The 18,788-nt window shown below is 48.2% G+C and overlaps 1 protein-coding gene across 4 annotated transcripts in view; it reads left to right on the top strand.

The window, feature by feature from the left end:
- PRKCA (protein kinase C alpha) overlaps positions 1-18,788 on the top strand; it is a 393,952-nt gene that overhangs the window by 299,155 nt on the left and 76,009 nt on the right. For all 4 annotated transcript variants that reach the window (XR_008294375.1, XM_027048026.2, XM_027048028.2 and 1 more), the window contains 3 exons: positions 10,970-11,126; positions 12,187-12,321; positions 12,575-12,671. Coding sequence is in view for 3 of the 4 variants with exons in the window: in XM_027048026.2 (XP_026903827.1) it covers positions 10,970-11,126; positions 12,187-12,321; positions 12,575-12,671 (389 nt within the window). In the remaining variant the exon portion in view is untranslated. The remainder of the gene's footprint in view (positions 1-10,969; positions 11,127-12,186; positions 12,322-12,574; positions 12,672-18,788) is intronic.

Below are 18,788 nucleotides of genomic sequence, written 5' to 3'. Positions count from 1 at the left end.
ATTCACCGTCGTTGATGACACCTTTGCATTTTATTTCTGAAACCTTGAGAAGTTCTACATGACCCTTTTCCCTAAGAGTAAATGGCCCTCTCTGCTATGTTTTCCTATGTTTTTCCCTGAAAGTTGAAGCTATGTTATATGCCCTCTAGTCTTTTTGGATTCAATGACGCTTTCCTCAAAGCATCTAACATTTTTTTTTTTTTTTAAGTGTGTGACTTCTTTTGGCCTGCTAGGTTTTTCCTTGTCTGAGAGTCCCTCCAAATGGACGCTTTTTGTACTGCAACCAAAACATAAGTGCACGCTTTCCTGTCTGTGTTAGCTTTTCGGCCAAATAACAAGAATCCATTGGGCACTCATGGGTTTTGCCTTGCCCTGTGCTGTGCTGACCTGGGGGGGAGTTACCCAGTAAGATATGACGCGGCCCCTGCCCTCAAGTTGCCGTCGGTCTGTAGAGATGAGATTCTGGTGGCCTGAGGCAGCCATAGAGTGGGAGATCAGAGAAAGAGGAGTCTTGTGCCAAGACAGGGACAAGTAGAACCGGGATAGATGGCAGTGTGTGCTCCAGGTGGCCCGGGATGGGGCAGCATGGCCCCAGAAGCACAGGACAGGGGTGGCATGGAGAGTCACACATTGAGCCAACAGTCACCGAGCATGTACCAGGTGCTCTACTAGGCCGTAGGGCATTAAAATAACTAATGGCAGGGAGACTGGCCTCATCGGCGTGGAAGGGGCCTCTTGGGTTATGTACGTACTAGGTGTGGTAGGTCGGGTACGGTGAAATAACATAGCCAGTCAGAACCGATGCCAGCTCCTGAGTCATGGCACCAGGTGAATGGACCAGAGTATGGAGCATCTCTAAAGTTTGTGCAGAAATATTAAAGTAAGTGATCGAGAACACAGGCTGTTGGCATCTTTTCTCTACTTGGAAGCCTCAAAAATACGGTGTCACTCAAGCGATGATTGAAAGTCTCTCAGTTCTGTTTTGTTTGTGGGAGGATAATGTGGCATTTCGTTTCTTCTAGCTCAGTGATTCTGTAGAATCAGTCTGATGCACAGTGGTGACATGTGGGTTCACCACCATGATCAGGTCTCATCTGTCCTATCCAGTCCACATTGGTGCCCGTTGGAAGTTACTTCCTTTTGCCAGCCTGAGCTCAACGGTTCACAGTCCTGGCACCCACGTTCATGCCAGTGGAGAAAATTCGCCACGGCAGCCATGGCCACGGACAGACCACCTTACCAGCACCTCCTGTCCCGCAGTTCTCGGCCAGTTTTCACTCCCCATTTCCAGGACCTCCCCCAGTCCCCGGACCTCTTCCATCCCCAGCCAAAACAGGGAATCCACCAAGAGACATGTTGCCTGTCCCATGCATGCAAGTTCTGGAAGGGCATGGAGAAAGGAGGAAGATCCCTCCACCCTTAGAGAACAGGGATTTTAAGGCATGCAGCAAAAAAGTCCTCAGCTCAAGTGCATCACTGCCCTAAGCCGGCCATAAAAACTGTGATAGTGCCCTAACAGGGCTTATGGCTTCAAGAGAATAAAGAATCTGTAACCCGAGTTTTAGGGTGGGCCTGTCTGCCCCTCGGTTAAAACCCGTGCGCAGCAGGAATGTGACTCGGGAGCTGTTGCTCTCAGAAGTTGCCCAGGGCCCTTCCTCTGTGGTGATCCTTCTGTGTCAGCCTGATGGCCTACGGCCTTGCCAGCTCTGACTTGCCCTCGGTCACCTGTAACATGCTGCACCTGTGCCAGGGCCTGTCGATCTGCCTGGTTTGAGAGGTTCCGACTCAGAGCCCCTAAGCCCGGAACCTTGCCTATTGCTAGACAGCTTGGCCACCCCCGACACATCTCGTGGGAAGGGCGTTCGGTAAATCCTGTTCCGGAAGCAATCTGTCACCCCACCGGTTTCCCATCAACGTGTGCCAAGCCGTTCTGGCTTCTGGTGCCGAACTGACTTGTAACAACGTGAGGAAACTGGCAGCTTCTCAGACGCGGTTTTCTCCCTTGCAACATCGGCAGGAGAGGCCCCAAGTCCAGGCAAAAACAAACCTTGAGAACAGGGTGTTCTTCCTAGTAATGTGACCGAGAAAGCGTAATCTAGAGGAAACATGAGAACCTGGTGATGTGACTGAACTTCAGCGTCGTTCCGAGCTAGTAGGGTGAGGGTTTTTCCCCTTTTTCTATCTGATCCAGCCTGTCAGCTACTTGAGATGCTCCTGAAGTGAGCACCTACGCTGTCAGGAGAGTAACTCTGTCATCAGGACAAGCCCTTGGCTACAGCTAGATTAACTAATAAAGCCAAGGGGCCTCTCCCGTGCCCAGCTCTCCTTTAACAGATAGGCTTCTGGGCATCCCACTGCTCCCGGGCACACATTCCTTTGAAATAACAATTTCCAGGGTGCCTGGGTGGCTCAGTCGATTAAGCATCCGACTTCGGCTCAGGTCATGATCTCACGGTTCATGGGTTCGGGCCCCGCGTCGGGCTCTGTGCTGACGGCTCAGAGCCTGGAGCCTGCTTTGGATTCTGTGTCTCCCTCTCACTCTGCTCCTCCCCCACTCACGCTTTGTCTGTCTCTCTCTCTCTCTCTCTCTCTCTCTCTCTCTCTCTCTCTCAAAAAAAACATTAAAAAAATTTTTTTTTTAATTCCAATTTCCCAGCAGCTATTGCATAGTTAAAAAATGGCCCCACTGATGCCTTATCGGGCTCGCCACTTGCACCTGGTCCCCGGGTGGAGCCGAGGTGTGGAACAGGCTGAAGGGCACGAACAAGGTAGGGTTGGCCATTTGCAGCAGGTCACGGCCAGATCAGATGCTCCAGGAAGGAGGTGGCGAGTCAGGTTTGCCTAGGACGGCAGACTGCTCCACCAAAGAAGCTCCGTGCACCTGGAGGAGAAGAAAGCACGCGCAAGTACGCCTGAGAGACGTTGGCTTCCAGATGTTCTGAGACAGGAGAGGACAATGACCAAGAACGATGACCCACGTCGTTCCTGGTGGGAGACACAGCCCCTCCTCAACTACAGCCCGGGACCCCTCTCAAGCTTTAGGACAAATTCAGAGTTGAAGAGGCTCAGATTAAGGCAGAAGGAACGGGAAGGAAGCAGAGTCTTTACCAGGAAGTAGACCTTCTTTCCCACGTCACTTTCCCTTCGACGTGTGGTTGAGACGGTGCAGAGGTGTTGGTTCTGTGTCAGGGATCAGTAAACTATGGCTTGAGGGCGGATGTGGCCCTCAGCCTGTGTTTTCTAAATGAAGTTATATTGGAACACAGTGTGTTCATTTGTTTACGTATTACCTGTGGCTCCTTTTCCACTATGCCAGCAGGCTTGAGCAGTGGTGACAGGGGCTTTGTGGCCTGCAAAGCCTAGAGTATTTAGGATCTGTTCCTTTATAGAAGTTTGCTGTCCTGTTCTGCACTAACACCTGTACCTGAATGCAGGGGCCGAATAGAGAGCAGCGCTCAAGCCCCAGACTCAAGACCCCTTTGCACTCTTGACTCCATCACTTACTAAATAACCGACCTCGAGCAAGTTCCTTAACATCCTGGTGTCCTCAGTGCCCTCCTCTCGAAAATGGGCATCTGAGTCATGACTTCACAGGAGAGCTGTGAAGGTTAGGTGAGCAGGTGTAGTAAGGCAGCTGGAAATGTGGCCCTAAATCTGTCCTTCTTTTTGTTGAAACAGAATTCGTATACCATAAAATTCACCCTTTTAAAGTGTACAATTTAGTGGTTGCCAGCATATTCAACAAGGTTGTGCAGCCGTCACCCCTAAGTCCAGATTGTTTTCAACCCCACCGCCCCTCTCCCCAACCCCCCGCAAAAAGGAACTCCTGAATGATACCCATGCTGAGCCGAATAGTGACTGTACAGAGGTATCTGGTCCTAACCTCTGGAATCTATTAATATGAGCTTATTTGGGGGGGGGGGGGGGGACAGTGTTTGCAGATGTGAAGGGTGTGCAGAATCTTGAGATAGGGAGATGATTCAGAATCTGTGTGATCACTTATGTCCTTATAAGAGAGACTCTCTGGCATTAAACTTCTGTTCACCTTTGATCATATCTTTGTAAGAAATTCTGGGTCTTAAAACTTCTTTGAAAGAAGGTGCTATGGCTGTGTAATAATTATCAAAATTCTCTGGGTTTGCTGGAAGATACCGCTCATGGATTTGGGAAGCTCCCATCACTCTTATGGCCTGATGTTCAATGACACCAGGTTCTTTTGACCACAGACGCTACACTGCATCACTCATTTTCCACTCTTGCCTGTCCCCCGACCCCAGCCCACCCCCAACATTTTTGCATTCTCATTGCTTTTGCTGTTGGTAACTTCACACAAAGAAGAGTTTGTATGGTTTTGTTTTTCTGTAGCGTCAGAAAACTTATTTTTTGCTTTTGCACGATGTGGGGTAGGATTATAACATGTTGTTTATTCTTGTTTTTGCCGTGGAGCAAGGGGGGAGGGGGAGGGGGAGGGTCACGAGGTCAGCACGCACTGAACAGTCCTGACTTTTGCAGCAAGTCCTTGTTTCGAGCCTTTGTCCTTACTGTTGGCTTTTTAAACAGAAGCCATGAGCAAGGATGCTCACAGAGAGAGGGAAAAAGACACTAAAAATAGAGAATTATTTCCTAAAGCAAAACATACCATTTGAAGGGCCACGTTGTCCTTGAATTTGGAGGCACTTGACTATTCTGTGCCTCACCGAACAATGTTCCCATACAGATTTGAACTCTGTTGAGCAGGATTACTGTGGGTCAGTGAAGACAAGTCCAGTCTGTGAGCAAAGGGGTCATAGCTGTGTCCTCCATGAAGCTTTTAGCGTATGTTGTGCATGAATCCTCCAGAGCCTCTGTGGGCTCTGTGCCTAGACAGAGTGCCCTAAGGCAGCCTCAGAGTGAGGTTGAAAAGCCACAGGGAGTCAGGGGGGAGGTGGGGAGAAAACAGCAGATAGCTTCCATGGTGTTGGCCCTCTAGCTTTATGTTAGGTGGTGAGCTCCGGGTGTTGTTATTAGACTCGATAATTCATGCTACATACATTCCCCGGATCAAGAGATCATCTGGACCATTCTTTGAATGGATCAAAGATTTCACTGATTTTTTTTTTTTTTTTAATCCCAAGCTATTTTAGAACAACTAGGAGCTGACTGTTGAACCCTGGCCTAACCCTGAGGTCTGGAAATTCCAGTACTGTATGAACTGTCCTTTTAACATACCAGATTTCTTTACCCTGAGAAAGCAGCCCTGCCTCCTAGACCAGACAGGAGGCCTGCACGATGATGATAAAGATAGCAAATACGTATTAATGTGATCATTAGTAATGATGGCAAATGCTTCTGTGACACTCCATTTGTTCCAGATTGCCTTCTAAATGCTTTACAAATATCAACTCCCTTAATCTTCACAACGACCCTATGAAATAGGCACTATTGTTCCCGTCGTACAGATGAACAAACTGATGAGTGGGGTAAGTTGCCTGAAGTCATATAGCTAAAAAGAGGTAGAGCAAGGATTCAAACCCAGCTGCCCACGCTGGTAGATGCTGTGTTATAGTGGCCCCTTGAGAAGAAGTCAGCTGCTGTCTGCAGCCTCTTTCCAAGTGAAGTGAGCCTGACCGTCATTATATATCCTCAGATGCACATTAGACACTCACCTGACTTCCATTGTTTGTGGGGATGGTTTGCCTCTCCCTGAGAAAGCATGGCGGCCACCTCTACATCCCCCGCATCAGGCAGGCCTTTGGCAAACCCCTGGCTTCATTCCCAAGTGTTAGCTGTTCCATCTACCAGAATGTGCCTTTGATGTAGATTCCCAGTCTGGGTAAGGCTGCCTCTGAGCTCTTGACGAGCCAGCTCATATGCCCGAACACTTAACTCAAAACTCACATGTCCTGGACTTGCCCAGCCATCTAGATCACATATCTCTGAGGCACCGTGGAGGTGCTTTTCAGTCTTCATAATCTTATTTGAATGGATTTTGTCCAGAAATGATACCTTACATAATCAGGAAATTATATAACCTCTTAACCCAGGCTGGTTTTTCTCTCTTTCTTAAGTTTATTTATTTTGAGAGAGAGAGACAGGAAGAGGGGCAGAGAGAGGGAGAGAGAATCCCAAGCAGGCTCTGCATTGCCAGTGTGGAGCCCAGTGCAGGGCTCGAACTCACGAACCATGAGATCTTGACTGGAGCCAAAATCAAGAGTTGGACACTTAGCCAACTGGGAGCTACCCAGGCGCCCCCCCCCCCGCCCCCCGCCCCGCCACCACGGCTGGTTTTTCTTAATGCTGGGCTTGACAGCAGATTCTTTAAAAAAAATGAAAACCAGCATCTCAAGCCGAAAGATGGTAATAGAACTCATACTCTGTATTTCTATTCAAGTTCTGGAATTAGAGAACAAATAATGGTTCTGAAATGGCCAGTACCATGGCGCAGACATATTTCTTGAGTGGACGTGTCCTTCTCACAGAAGCTGCAGAACAACCACAGACACTGGAGGGGCGGGGGGGGCGCTCCTACCTCGTGCCGTCCACGGGGCTCTGGGCCCAGTTGGGTTAGTGCTGCAGCCATGAGTGGGTAAAGGATGTGTTGCTTCTGTGTCACTGTGTCTAGAGACCAGTGACCTCTCAGAACTTGCATTGACGTGATAGCACTTGACCCCCAAAGAGCCTCATTCTCAGTAGTTTACACAGTAGCAGGTTTTTCTTTTTTTTTTTTTTTTCCTGCGGTCAAAACAGTGTGGATGTCGTGCAAGATGAGAGGCAAGAAATGAGCCACGGGACCTGAGCTGGGTCTGTTCTTGGACCTGCTGTGAAATGCTGCCCTTCCTTTGTGCCTCAGACGGCACGCTTCCCACGGGTGGGGCAGAGCCCCTGGAGGGCTAGGACTTGGGCTCGTACTTGAGATGATTTCTGAAGGTGCTGAGCTGATATAAGAAAGATTTCAATTACCATGGTGAGAAAGTTACTCCTCTTCCGGTTTCCCTTCCTTCTTGGTTGTAAGGTGTGGGGCTCCATCCAGGGCTGGAATATCCCTAACGCTCAACCCTCGTTAATTTCCCCTTCAGCACCAACATCAGGCCTCAGGGGCACCTGTGTCCGCTGGAAGTAAGGAACTCTGTTCGATGTTCATTGTTATTTATTTTTATGGTTCCTTTCTCCCGATAGCAGACAATCTTGGTTTTCCATTTACCATCGTGATACGTTTCGTTTTTAAATGCTGAGTGTTAAAAAGTGAGTGTATTGTTTTTTGTTCATTTTTATTCTATTATATTTTTTTAATGTTTGTTTATTTTTGCGAGAGAGAGGGAGACACCGGATCTGAAGCAGGCTCCAGGTTCTGAGCTGTCAGCACAGAGCCTGACGCGGGGCTCAAACTCACAGACCGTGAGCTCAGGACGTGAGCTGAAGTCAGACACTTAACCAACTGAGCCACCCGGGCGCCCCTATGATTTCTTTTTAATGTGAATAATGTACTGAGTTCTCAAGAGATGCCAGTGACATGGGTCAAGGGACCACGCTCTGAGAACCACTGCCAGGTGCATTGAATGGCTTCCTGAGAAGCCTCTAAGATGCTAATGCCTGGCCTCAGTCTGGACCAGTTAAATGGGACTCCGGGGGGTATGGGCATCAAGTATATGGCAGAAACATCACAGCTGGGGTGTTGAACCACCACCCTGGTGTACCTAGCCACCGTCCACACCTGCGCAGAGGGCAGCGTCCCCACCACCCTCTGACCCTGCCCCTTGATCGTGTCTTCTTCCTTCTCCTGCCTCTCACCCCTCACATCCACTGCCTCCCTCATTTGGCTCTTCTTTTCTCCTCCCTAACTTGCCCACACCTACTCCTGTTGGTGACCCCCCTCCAGCGCTGCTTCTCAGGCTAAGACCTCACTGGCACCACACGCTTGCAGGTGCACCAGAAAATTTCCACATCGTACTGTCCTTCACAGCATCTGTTTTGCCAGCTCTTAAGTTGTCAGTCCAGTTTCTGGACATCTAAGGCTTTAGGGTTGTGTTCTCTGCCAGCAACGTGTATTAACAATGATGATAATAATCATTATTGGGCTGTTACTGTGCACCTATCACTGTTCTGAGCACTTTGCATGTATGAACTTCTATAATCTTTCCCAGGGCCGGGGCCGGGGAGTGGGGAGCGGTTTGCCATGCTCCAGATGAAGAAACTGAGGCACTGAGACCTTAAATATCTTGCCCAGGGTTATACAACCACCAAGCGGCAGAGCCAGAATTCAAAGGCAGGCAGGCAGCCTGTCCCCAGAGCCCACATTCTGAGTTGATGGGGACCCTAAGTCATCAACTCCCAGTCCTGACTTGGATGCCCTGGTGTGTGGTGAGTCAGCCACACATCAGGCAGGCTACTCTCCACTGCAATGGGAAATTGAAATTTGGACCCAGTGTCTACTTCAATGACATTTGGAATTGATAACTCTCTTTATTTTCCACTTCAATCATAGGATCTCAGTGGGAAGCCCACAGCTTTAAATCCCATTAAGACTGTAACTCATCACCATTCAGAAGAGATCCACCTTAAATGATGTTGTGTGGGCTGGCTGTCAGGACTAGAAATTGAGGATGAAAAAAGCAGCACCCGTAATCATTCTGTAACTGGCAACACTCTTAGCAGCCTCTGTGGTTCCTCATTAGTTGCGCTGAGATGTAGCCTCAGTGTTAGACGTTCTGGGGCTTTAGCTGCCTTTTAAAAAGTATCTGATTCTCATCCCAGTGCTTAATTGGAGAGAGACCTTTGGCCCCTTCCCATTCCTTATGGGAGAGCCCTATGTTTATGCTCATACTTTTCATCTTTTGTGATCCTTGGGTTGCTGTTTTAGGAGACTGGGTCTTCTGCCATGCACTGAAAGACCTTCTGCATGAGCTTGAGGGAAATCTCAGGCAGCCAGATCCCCTGGAGACCTTCTGCCCCACTGAAGATTTTGAAACTGTGGGCACTGGGGACTAGGCATGGTAAACACTCCCATCCTAGTGCCTTCCCCCCCACCCCCCCATTTTCTAAGCCACTAGCTGTATAAAGCACTTTACATACGTCATTGCATTTACTTCCCCCACCAATCCCGTACCACAGAGAGTGAGCCCCTCTTCATTTTTCTAGGTGAAGCAGCAGAGACTCAGGAACTTCTGTTTTCCGGTGCTTGGGAGTCCATGAGGGAGGCAGGATTTGAAAGCAGATCTGATGAGCCTGCTTGCTTATAGGTTCTATCCACCCCCAGGTGGATAAAGTTAGATATCATCTTATGAGGGGGAAATGCTTGGAAAGCATAAGTGAATATAGGAATAGAGGAACATAGGCCTGGCTTCTCTGTGGCTAGTTGATCTGAGCCAGTCACTCCCCCCACTCAGACCATTTGAATAATGGTCCTATTTGTCACCTGCCCGTGCTAAGGCTTCCAGACAAGGAGGATGTAAGGCTATTGGCCAGCAGGCATGGGCACTCAGTGTGTCCCCAGGCTGGTAATGGGCAATGCTAGTCTGTGACTTCTCTTGGGGCAATGTCCAGGGACCCAGCATCTTTAGCATCCCCTATGCCCTGCTCTATATCTGCCCACTGTTAACTCTAGCACCTTCTTCTAAAATTCTTCTAAGGACTTGCTTTTAATAGCCAAGCTAAACTGATAATCAGTACTAGACAAGAACAGTGTTTTCCCAATACTCCCATGCATCAAAATCGGGAAGCTTGGTGAACACAGATCACTGCACCTGCCCCTAGAGTCCTGACTCAGTCAGTGATGCTGATGCTGACGGTCTAGGGGCCACACTGGGAGAGCCACTGGGCTTCAGAGCCCAGTCCCAGTTTACATGTGTCCTCAAGGTGTCTGGCTAATTAGGGACCCTGATGATGGGAAGTTTCAGCCATGCTGGGGAAGATGCCTTTGGAAGATGGTGAGGAAGACATTTGGGATAGGCAGGCTCAGGCTTTTGTCCCTTCTTATCATAGCAATAGATAATGACCTGTCTCATTTACATGCAGTGGCTTCACCCGTTCCCAGAGGTAATAAACCCCTGCTAGCTGCATCTCTGAGCATGCCTCCCTCTGTGGATGAAATGGCCTTTGCTCCTCATTATTTTGGATTCCCATACGAGTGCTTCTTGGTCTAGGATGCGCATTGGAATCATCTGGGGGTCTTGTTAAAATGAGAATTCTGAATTGGGAATTTGGGGGTGGGGCCCAGATGACAGATTCCACACATCTGATGGGCACACAGCTGATGTCCCAGGTGCCGCTGGTCTGTGGACACGCTGTGCACGTCACATAACAAGGCAGAGCACATGTGTGGGGCGTGTTCTGTATCACAGCTGTATGTGCCCCTAGCTCTTTCTGCTGCTGCACAATAGTATCACCTGGGGAGCTTTTCAAAACGTGGCCCACACCCCTCGGAGCTTCTGGCTTAGTTGTGAGCACTGGCATTTTTGAACCCCTTCCCAAGAGATTGCAACGTGTAGCCAGGTTGGAAATCGCTGGCCCTTTACAAAGAAAAGAGGTGAACCCTTTTAGAAGCTCAAGTGTGACGCAGTGCCGTGCCCTGGGTTGGCTGGTTGTGTGGGGGCAGGGCACGCACCGGTTCCAGAGAAGGGCTGCAGATAGCACCTGGGGGTCTTATTTAAACACAGATTCTGTTTCAGCGGCTTTGGGGAGGGACCCAGGCTGCTGAGTCTCTAATAGGAGGTGCACAAGGGTCACGAGTGCTGTTGGTCCAGGCTGATAACGGAGTCTGAGGGCAGGACCGCGGGGCCTGCATGATGCCCATTATCTCTGGCAGCAATGACCGCAGGAAGCTTTTCTCATATTGAGGATCAGAGGCTTTTGGTCCTCCCCTCCTCTCCCTTTAAACACCATCTTGAGGTCTCGGTCACTCAGCTTGGTCCAGACACAGGACACTGGGCAATACAGGTCAGTTCTCTTTTTATAACATTTGATGTTTTGTTTTTTTTTTCTTTTCTCTCCACAGTACGAGATGCAAAAAATCTAATTCCTATGGATCCAAATGGGCTTTCAGATCCTTACGTGAAGCTGAAACTCATTCCTGATCCCAAGAACGAGAGCAAGCAGAAAACCAAAACCATCCGCTCCACACTGAACCCCCAGTGGAATGAGTCCTTCACGTTGTAAGTTTTGTCTTCCCCTCTTGATTGAATTCCCTCCCTACGCATCACAGAGCTGCCCACCTCACTGTGAGAGGTAACGAGGCGGGCCTGTTGTAAATGCCTTTAAACATGGCTCCATTACTGAGACTATCTCAGACCACTGCTAAGAGGTCGCTGCTGTCACCGCTGTTTGGTGGATGGTAATTTGGTTTACCGGGGGTTACATAATGCAGGCCCCAAAATAGCATCAGAACCTACCCTGTACAAAAAATACTTTCATGTTAAACACACAGTGTATAGAAGTATAAAGTGTGTCTGCCTCTTGATGGACGTAAGTTCCTTGGAGGTTTAGGGGAAGGTAAGAATTTAAATAATAATTGTTAAAACCTGGAATACAGGAGTCATGTGCTGTCACCACTGAAATGGAAAAATCATCCTCACCTTTCAACAGGGAAGACTTCTTGGAGGAGGTGACGTTTAAAACGGGGTTTAAAGGAGTGCCAGGATTTCAGAGGCAGAGATGGTAGAAGGAGAAAGAAGGAAGGAGGCAGCAAACCGTCAGGGTTGAGAGAAAGCACTGCCTGCAGCCGAGCACAAGCAAGTGACAGACCTTGTAGACTAGGACACGCGGGAAGAGGTTTATGTGTGGACAACCCCAAAGGGAGCTCTTTTCTGTAGAACAGAAGTTGACAAGCTTTGCTCTATAAAGGGCCGGATAGTGAATATCTTAGACTTCATGGGTCATACAGTCTCTGTGGCAACCACACAACTCTGCTGTTCTCAAATCAAAAGCATTCACAGACGATACATACACAAATTGTCATGGCTGTTTTCCAATAAAACTTTATTTACAAAAACAAGCTGTGGGCCAGATTTGGCCTGTGGGTCCTAGTTTGCTGACTGCTAGTCTGGAGCTTTGACTGCCATGGCCTGGTACTCTGTTGGCAGTGGGGAGCCACAGGAAGAGAATTGAATATACTATTGTTGTTTGAATGTCAGACTCCTATCATGAGCACGTGGCATCTCCCAGGAAGCGATGGCCTACATAACCTTGTGCGTGTGCACGTGTGCTCTTTTGTAGCAAATTGAAACCTTCTGACAAAGACCGACGGCTGTCCGTAGAAATCTGGGACTGGGATCGAACCACAAGGAATGATTTCATGGGATCCCTTTCCTTTGGAGTCTCGGAGCTGATGAAGATACCGGCCAGTGGATGGTAAGGATGCCCAAGGTTGTATATGTCCGTGTCATCCAAAGGTTAATAGTCTCTAAACGCGAGAGCCCTTAGAGATTCAGCAAACTGGCTTTGGTCTGAACTGACCATTGACTGTGAGGTTATCTGGCTGTGGTCTCCCCACAGGATGCATTTCAGAAACAGCCGGTCTAGAGGTGGAAGGAGAGATGTTGCTGAATCCGTAGCGGCCCAAATGTGGCGTTCCTAACTCTCCTTCCCTCCGTGTCTCCCAAAGGTACAAGTTGCTTAACCAAGAAGAAGGTGAGTACTACAACGTACCCATTCCAGAAGGAGATGAAGAAGGAAACGTGGAGCTCAGGCAGAAATTCGAGGTGAGGACATCAATGAAATGGCGGGAACTGCCTTTCCTTTGGAAAGCTTGACCTCAGGCAGGGCCAGGGTTTGTGGTCACACTGCTGGAAGACAAAAGGCAACTTAAGTGTTCATCTTTTTCCATATTTAAGAACAGAAATGCCGCCTAATCGCCTTCCTTGGCAAGCTGTGTTCGCATTCTAGGCCTGATTATCATTTTAGAGAACAGAGACCAGAACTATCCCAGAAATAAGCACGGGTGATTTCTGCATAAGAAATTGGCTGGCACATCCGTGGGGAGACAGGCAGTGTTCCAAGTGCAGTGTTCTCCTGGAAAGAAGGACTGTGCTTCTCCAAATGGCAGGGGGACACTCTGGCATTAGCTCGGGCGGTGGTTTGGGTGTGATTAAGCTATGAAGCCAGCACCTTCATTTTTGCTCCAGATTTTAGAAAAGGCCAGCTCGTTGTCTCCTTCCCAGTGAGGGTCTGTGTTTGCCTTCCGTCCCAGATTCATCTGTCTCACCTCCCTGTCCCGCTGTGCTCTCCCTCTCCTCCTCACTTCCCTCTTTCTCTTCTCCTCTCTGTCTGTACTTCTCTTCACTTTCCAGACACCTCTGCTCTTAACGAACGTTCTTTTCTCTAAGCACCTGCCTTACTTTCCAGGTCACAGCTTTTAATCTTTTCTGTTTCCTCTCATCACCTGCACTTTGGCTGTTTGAGGCATTCGTACAGTAACCATACCAGTCTGTGTAACTGGTTCATTTCTTTTTGAATCTTTCTCTTCTTCAGGCTAATTAGGATTCCCGGAAATTCCCGTACCCTGAAGAAACACACACACACACACACACACACACACACTCTCACACACACAGAGGTGTACAGATACTTGAACGGTTACTGAAAATACTGACACTAATGAGGTGCAGATGGTTTTGTTTTCCTCCCTCCGTCGTTCCCTTCTCTCAAGTAAAAGTTTGCGCTAAAGAAACACGTAGGTCACATGGAGGTAGAATGAATTCCTAGGAACATAAAAATGTTCAGAGTGCTTCTGTTACGTTGGTACTTGGTTGAAGTGGATGCTGATGGCAAATGCTTAAGGTCAGGGCTGAGCCCGGATGCCCTCAGAAGGACGAAGGAGTCACACATGGTGTAAGTCAATGGCAAGGAACAGCAGTCCGTGGCACGGGACAGCAGGCCTCAGGACTGGTGACAGACAGTAGGGTGTGGACTGGGTCTAAAGGTGGCCGCTGTTACTCAGCACCCGTTGACTGCTGCCACACACAAATGAGGGACCTTCTGGCCACCAGACCTTCTGGTTCTTCAAGAGAAGCCAAGAATCCAGATGGTTTGATACGACATCTTCTGACTTCTGTTAATATTGGCAGCTCATTAAAACTCAGCTTGGTGTAGGTCAGACACACATCTATTGGTGTAAACACAGGTAAAATTCAGCCAGTGGAAATCAGCTTGTAATCTCTGCTCCTAAAAAATACAGGGGGACCTATATATACACACACATATATATATTTATTTTTATTTATAAATATATAATTAATTTATAACATATGTTTATGTTTATTTATAATGAAGTTCTTTGCGAAGGGGCCTTGTCATACGTAGAGGCATTCAAGTGCAGAGATGGGTAAGGCTTGGGGTAGCTTCCAGCATCTATGCCAGGCATAGCTGTTTTTCTATTTATTTTTTCCTTCACTTGCTGCATCAACTACTCCCACCTTCACTCCGCCCCTCCCCTCCCCCGAGCGGAGGACAGGAGCCCCATCCCCAGCATCACACCGCCTCTGTGAGGGCTGAATCCTTCCAGAGACTTCTGGGCCGCCGAGTGCGGGCCCTACTCCTACGTCTCAGTCAGGGAAAGAGCCGAAAAGCTGAACGGAGCCTTGCTAACGTTCAAGCCATAGGTGTAGATCATCAGCAATCAACGGGTCAGGATCTGCTGGTATAGGATGCAGTTGAGGGCAGAACAGTACTGAGGCATCATGATGGCGTCTCTCTTGGAAATACCCAAGACTTGGCTTTACTGACGGAGAAATATTGACCCACTTTTTATGCTTCGTTTCCTTGGCTTCCTGGCGAGTAACCTTCCTGTTTTTCTGGGTAGTGAGTGTAGCTTTTTATAAAGGCCAGAGTTCCAAACTCAAAAATCACAAGGGGCCGGGTGTGAGGGCTCAAGGCCAGAATTGCATTTCTCTCTAGAAGCCGGTTAGAGGCCACTTGTGTCATGCCGGTCACTCTTCTCCCTCCCGGCAGTGCACTTTGCACCGGAGTTCTGCGAGCCCAAGGCCAAGTGCAACAGAGGGCCAGAGCCTCTGCCGTCCAGCTTACAGACTTCCGTGCCCAGAGCACCCACGTGAGCTGCGTTCTGGCTTCTTCTTTAAACATCTCTCGGCTTCCTTAGACTTAACTGGAACTGCATGAGCTCGTTTTACTGAGAGTTGCAGGCGACCAGGCAGTAGAGCCACTCAATAGCGGTGTCAAGAAGATGCTGAGAATTTTATGACAACTGTTGTGTTGTATTTTTAAGATACTTATAGTTTATAAAATTATATAATTATAACAAAATATTATATTTGTTTTTGAGAGAGAAGAGAGACAGAGCACGAGCCAGGGGGGAGGGGCAGAGAGAGAGGGAGACACAGGATCCGAAGCAGGCTCCAGGCTCCGAGCCATCAGCGCAGAGCCCGGCGCGGGGCTCGAACTTACAAACCGCGAGATCATGACCTCAACCGAAGTCGGACCCTCAACCAACTGTTGTGTTGTATTTTAAAAACAATATCCAGATCTGATTTCAGACAGGAGTTATCGTGTAACGGTGTTCTGTTGAGGTCTGTCAGTGTGAAACTGGCATTATTTCCCCCGGATCCAGCTGTTGGGAAGCCGCGTGCCAAGGCAGAAGGGCCGTGTCCACATTTGAGCAGTACTAGGTGACAGCCAGCATTCCCAAGCGGGGTGCCACCTGCACCAAGTGCAATTTGGGGAACTTCCTCTAATGCCCACCTCACTTCCTCCCTCTCCACCCCCAGCCATGGTATGACTGCTTCCTGGCGTCTGCAGACTCCCTTCTTTGTACGCGTCTCTCCACGTACTTGCCATCCTGACTGGCTTTCCAGCATCTGAATCCTTTTCTCCTCCACCCGCTCTTTCAGAGATACGAGATACTTTGCCACCCTCTGGTAACAGTATGATTCAGCTGAAATGTTTAATTTGAAGTTCAGTGGTGAATCATGACTGGGGAAAAGACAGCATGATGACTAATCCTTTCAGGAATCAGCAGGACTCGGTGGCATTGTGTACCGTCTAGTCCGCAGGGTGATTCTTTCCATGACCAGCTCTGTTTTCTGGAAAGAGTTAACTACGTGTGGTTTTCAGATCCTCTTCCAAAAACCAAAAGCCATCCAATCTGATGGAGGAAAAACCCAAACAAATGAGCATTTACAGTTCTACCACTGCATTAGTATTTATCCAATAACGTGGGGGGAAATGTTGTTAATGTATTGCTGATTCTAGAATTCTGGCAAACAGAATGATCAGTGGGGAGAGCTTTTAGGAGCCAAAGAAATCCCAAGATGGTTGGAAATGACCTGATTCTGTAACACATTGTCCCCCTCAAGCACTTTATCTGCCCGAAAGTCAAAACAAGCCAGAACCTTGGCCCCAGTGTTTATGGAAAGTATATCTGTGGGTCTTTAAGCTGATCTACGTTTGTCTTCAAATAAAGTACACATAGTTCCTGATTCACAAACACAAGTTATATATCTGTTCATTTGTTCAATAATAAGTTTCCAGCAATGAGTAGAACAAACAGTGCCTCCTGTCTGTGGGGCTTATCTCCGTACCTTTGGGCCCTGTGTCAGGTTTTGGGAATGAAGCAGGGAGCCTATAGAGAAATAAGCGTATTAGAACCCCCTGTGCTGCTCAGGGATTCTCCAGGACCTCCTCTCACTATAGAGCGGATCCAGGATTATGGTTCCTTCCTCCCGCTTCTGGGTCCCCACTCCCTGTGATGAGGCTCAAGGCCAGGGTTGGAGAGAGGGTCTGCCTTCCCTTACAGGTGGTCCAGAGGCTGGCTTAGCCCTCGCTCAGCAGACTTCCTGCAAAGGGTCACTGTAAATATTTTAGGCTTTGCGGGCCTCAGGGTCTCTGTCTCAAGCACTGTACTCTGCCTTTGTGCCACGAAAGCAGCCACAGAAAGGATGTCAACAAAGGGCATGGTTGTGTTCTATTAAAACACTCTTTGTAAAAACAGGTGACAGACCAGATCTGGCCCATGAGCCATCGTTTGCTAACCCCTGGACTCTGTGTTAGAATCAAATCCTGGTTCTGCCCGTTATTAACCATGTGACTTCCCTGGGTGTGCCCTTCAGTGTAAATGAGAATAATAATAGTATTTTATTATACTAATATTATACTAATTATACTAATTTTATTATACTAATTTTATGATAAATTATACTAATTTTATTATAATAATAGTACTTGTTTTAAAGATAAAATTACGTTGTCATTAGAAACGTCCTAAAAGCATACTTTTTATACAAGTGTTTTAGCATCATCCCTCAACATGTGTCATTGCAGAAAGTAGGTTAGGGAGGGTGCTTTTTTTTTTTTTTTTATTTTTTTAACTTCTGGAGCGTCCCTAAAAAAAAAAAAATTAATTTTGATATTGAAATTGTGTTCTAAATGGTTGGCAAGGTCTGTGTCCTGTGCTCCAGCCATATTGTGAAGTAGGGACATATTGATGAGAACTTTACCACCATTTATAACGTCAATTCTATGGGGAAAATAACGTCTTCATTTACATTTCAATAGATTTCCAGAACATGATGTGTGTGTAAATTGGGAACTTCGTGTAACTATAGGTCAGGTGATCTCTGGACGAAACGGGGTTTCAGGGGAGTTGTCGGGGGAGTAGGTGGAGTCTGACGCTGAGGGGTCTGTGGGCACTGACATTTCTCAGTACGATAATTTGGTATCGGGCCCTGAGCCAAGACTCAAAAGGGCACATTTGAAAGATGTTTGACACGAACCACCCCTCGTCGGAACCCAAGCTTCATCCTAAGCGCAGCAGCAGCCAACTGTTCATACCGATAAAGACAGAAATGGCACAGTTGGTTTATTAGTGATTGCGTTTGCATGCAAAGTCCAGCGTTTCTGTCGCTGTCACGTTGCTGTTTTGATCTTTTACAAAATCTGGGATTTGACTCATTCTCCTCTTGAGCCATGCCTAGGGAGTTCTGCACGGCATTCAGCTTCCCACCTGGAAGGAGAGTAACTTCTGACCACATCTTTTCATTTTAAAACCTTTCCAGGGGACTTTCTTGTCCTCAGTCCGTCTCCGTGGTCATTAGTGAGCTTGAGCATTTTTGTGCTGTGTTTATTAGACTCGTTGACTCTTCTCCTGAGCCCTTTGGGCCACATCTGCCTCCAGCGTTGGGGTTGTCCTAGAATCAAGAACCAGGGAGAACGTTTGGGGGAGGAGAAAAGGAGATGTGTGCTGTGCAACCACTCTCCGGCCCTTCCTCTGAAGCCAGCCGCCTGTGGCCCCGGTCTTATCCCCGCCCCACATCCCCATCTCTGATGCAGAGCTTTCCCGCCAAGGCTTGGCCCCTCGCCCTTGGGGCAGTTTCTTTCTAACCAAGACCTTCTTCCCTAGTCTTGGCTCCTCATAGAGAAATGAAGCAGTAAGGCTGATGGCCCGAGCCCTGGACCGGCCCCCCCCCCCCCCCCCCCCCCGCCCCGGGCCAACAGCACCTGAGCACAGGCTCAGGCGATGGAAACCACTCCCTGCTTCTTCCCATTTCATAGTTCAGTATTTAACAAAATAAAAGCCGACTTCTATTTTGCTCCAGGACCACAGCTACTACCTCTAATTTGTATTTTGAGGACTTGCCACTACAGATGGACGTGAACTCATTTTTACCAGTGGGGTCGCTTGTCTCTCCCACATCGTGTTTACAGTTACTGCAGATTTCTGCTGTAAAAAAAAAGTCCAGCAGCTTTCCTTAAAGGAGACTGCACCGTTCTCTCCTGGCCCGATTGTCGAGGCATTTTGCTGTTCTCACCATTTTGTTCCAGATAATTAAAGTAGAACAAGATGAGAAGCTCGAAGCACCTCGTTC

This window comes from Acinonyx jubatus, chromosome E1 (genome assembly GCF_027475565.1).
Source record: "Acinonyx jubatus isolate Ajub_Pintada_27869175 chromosome E1, VMU_Ajub_asm_v1.0, whole genome shotgun sequence".
Classification (NCBI taxonomy): Eukaryota; Metazoa; Chordata; class Mammalia; order Carnivora; family Felidae; genus Acinonyx; species Acinonyx jubatus.
This window is presented reverse-complemented; position numbering and strand designations above follow the sequence as displayed.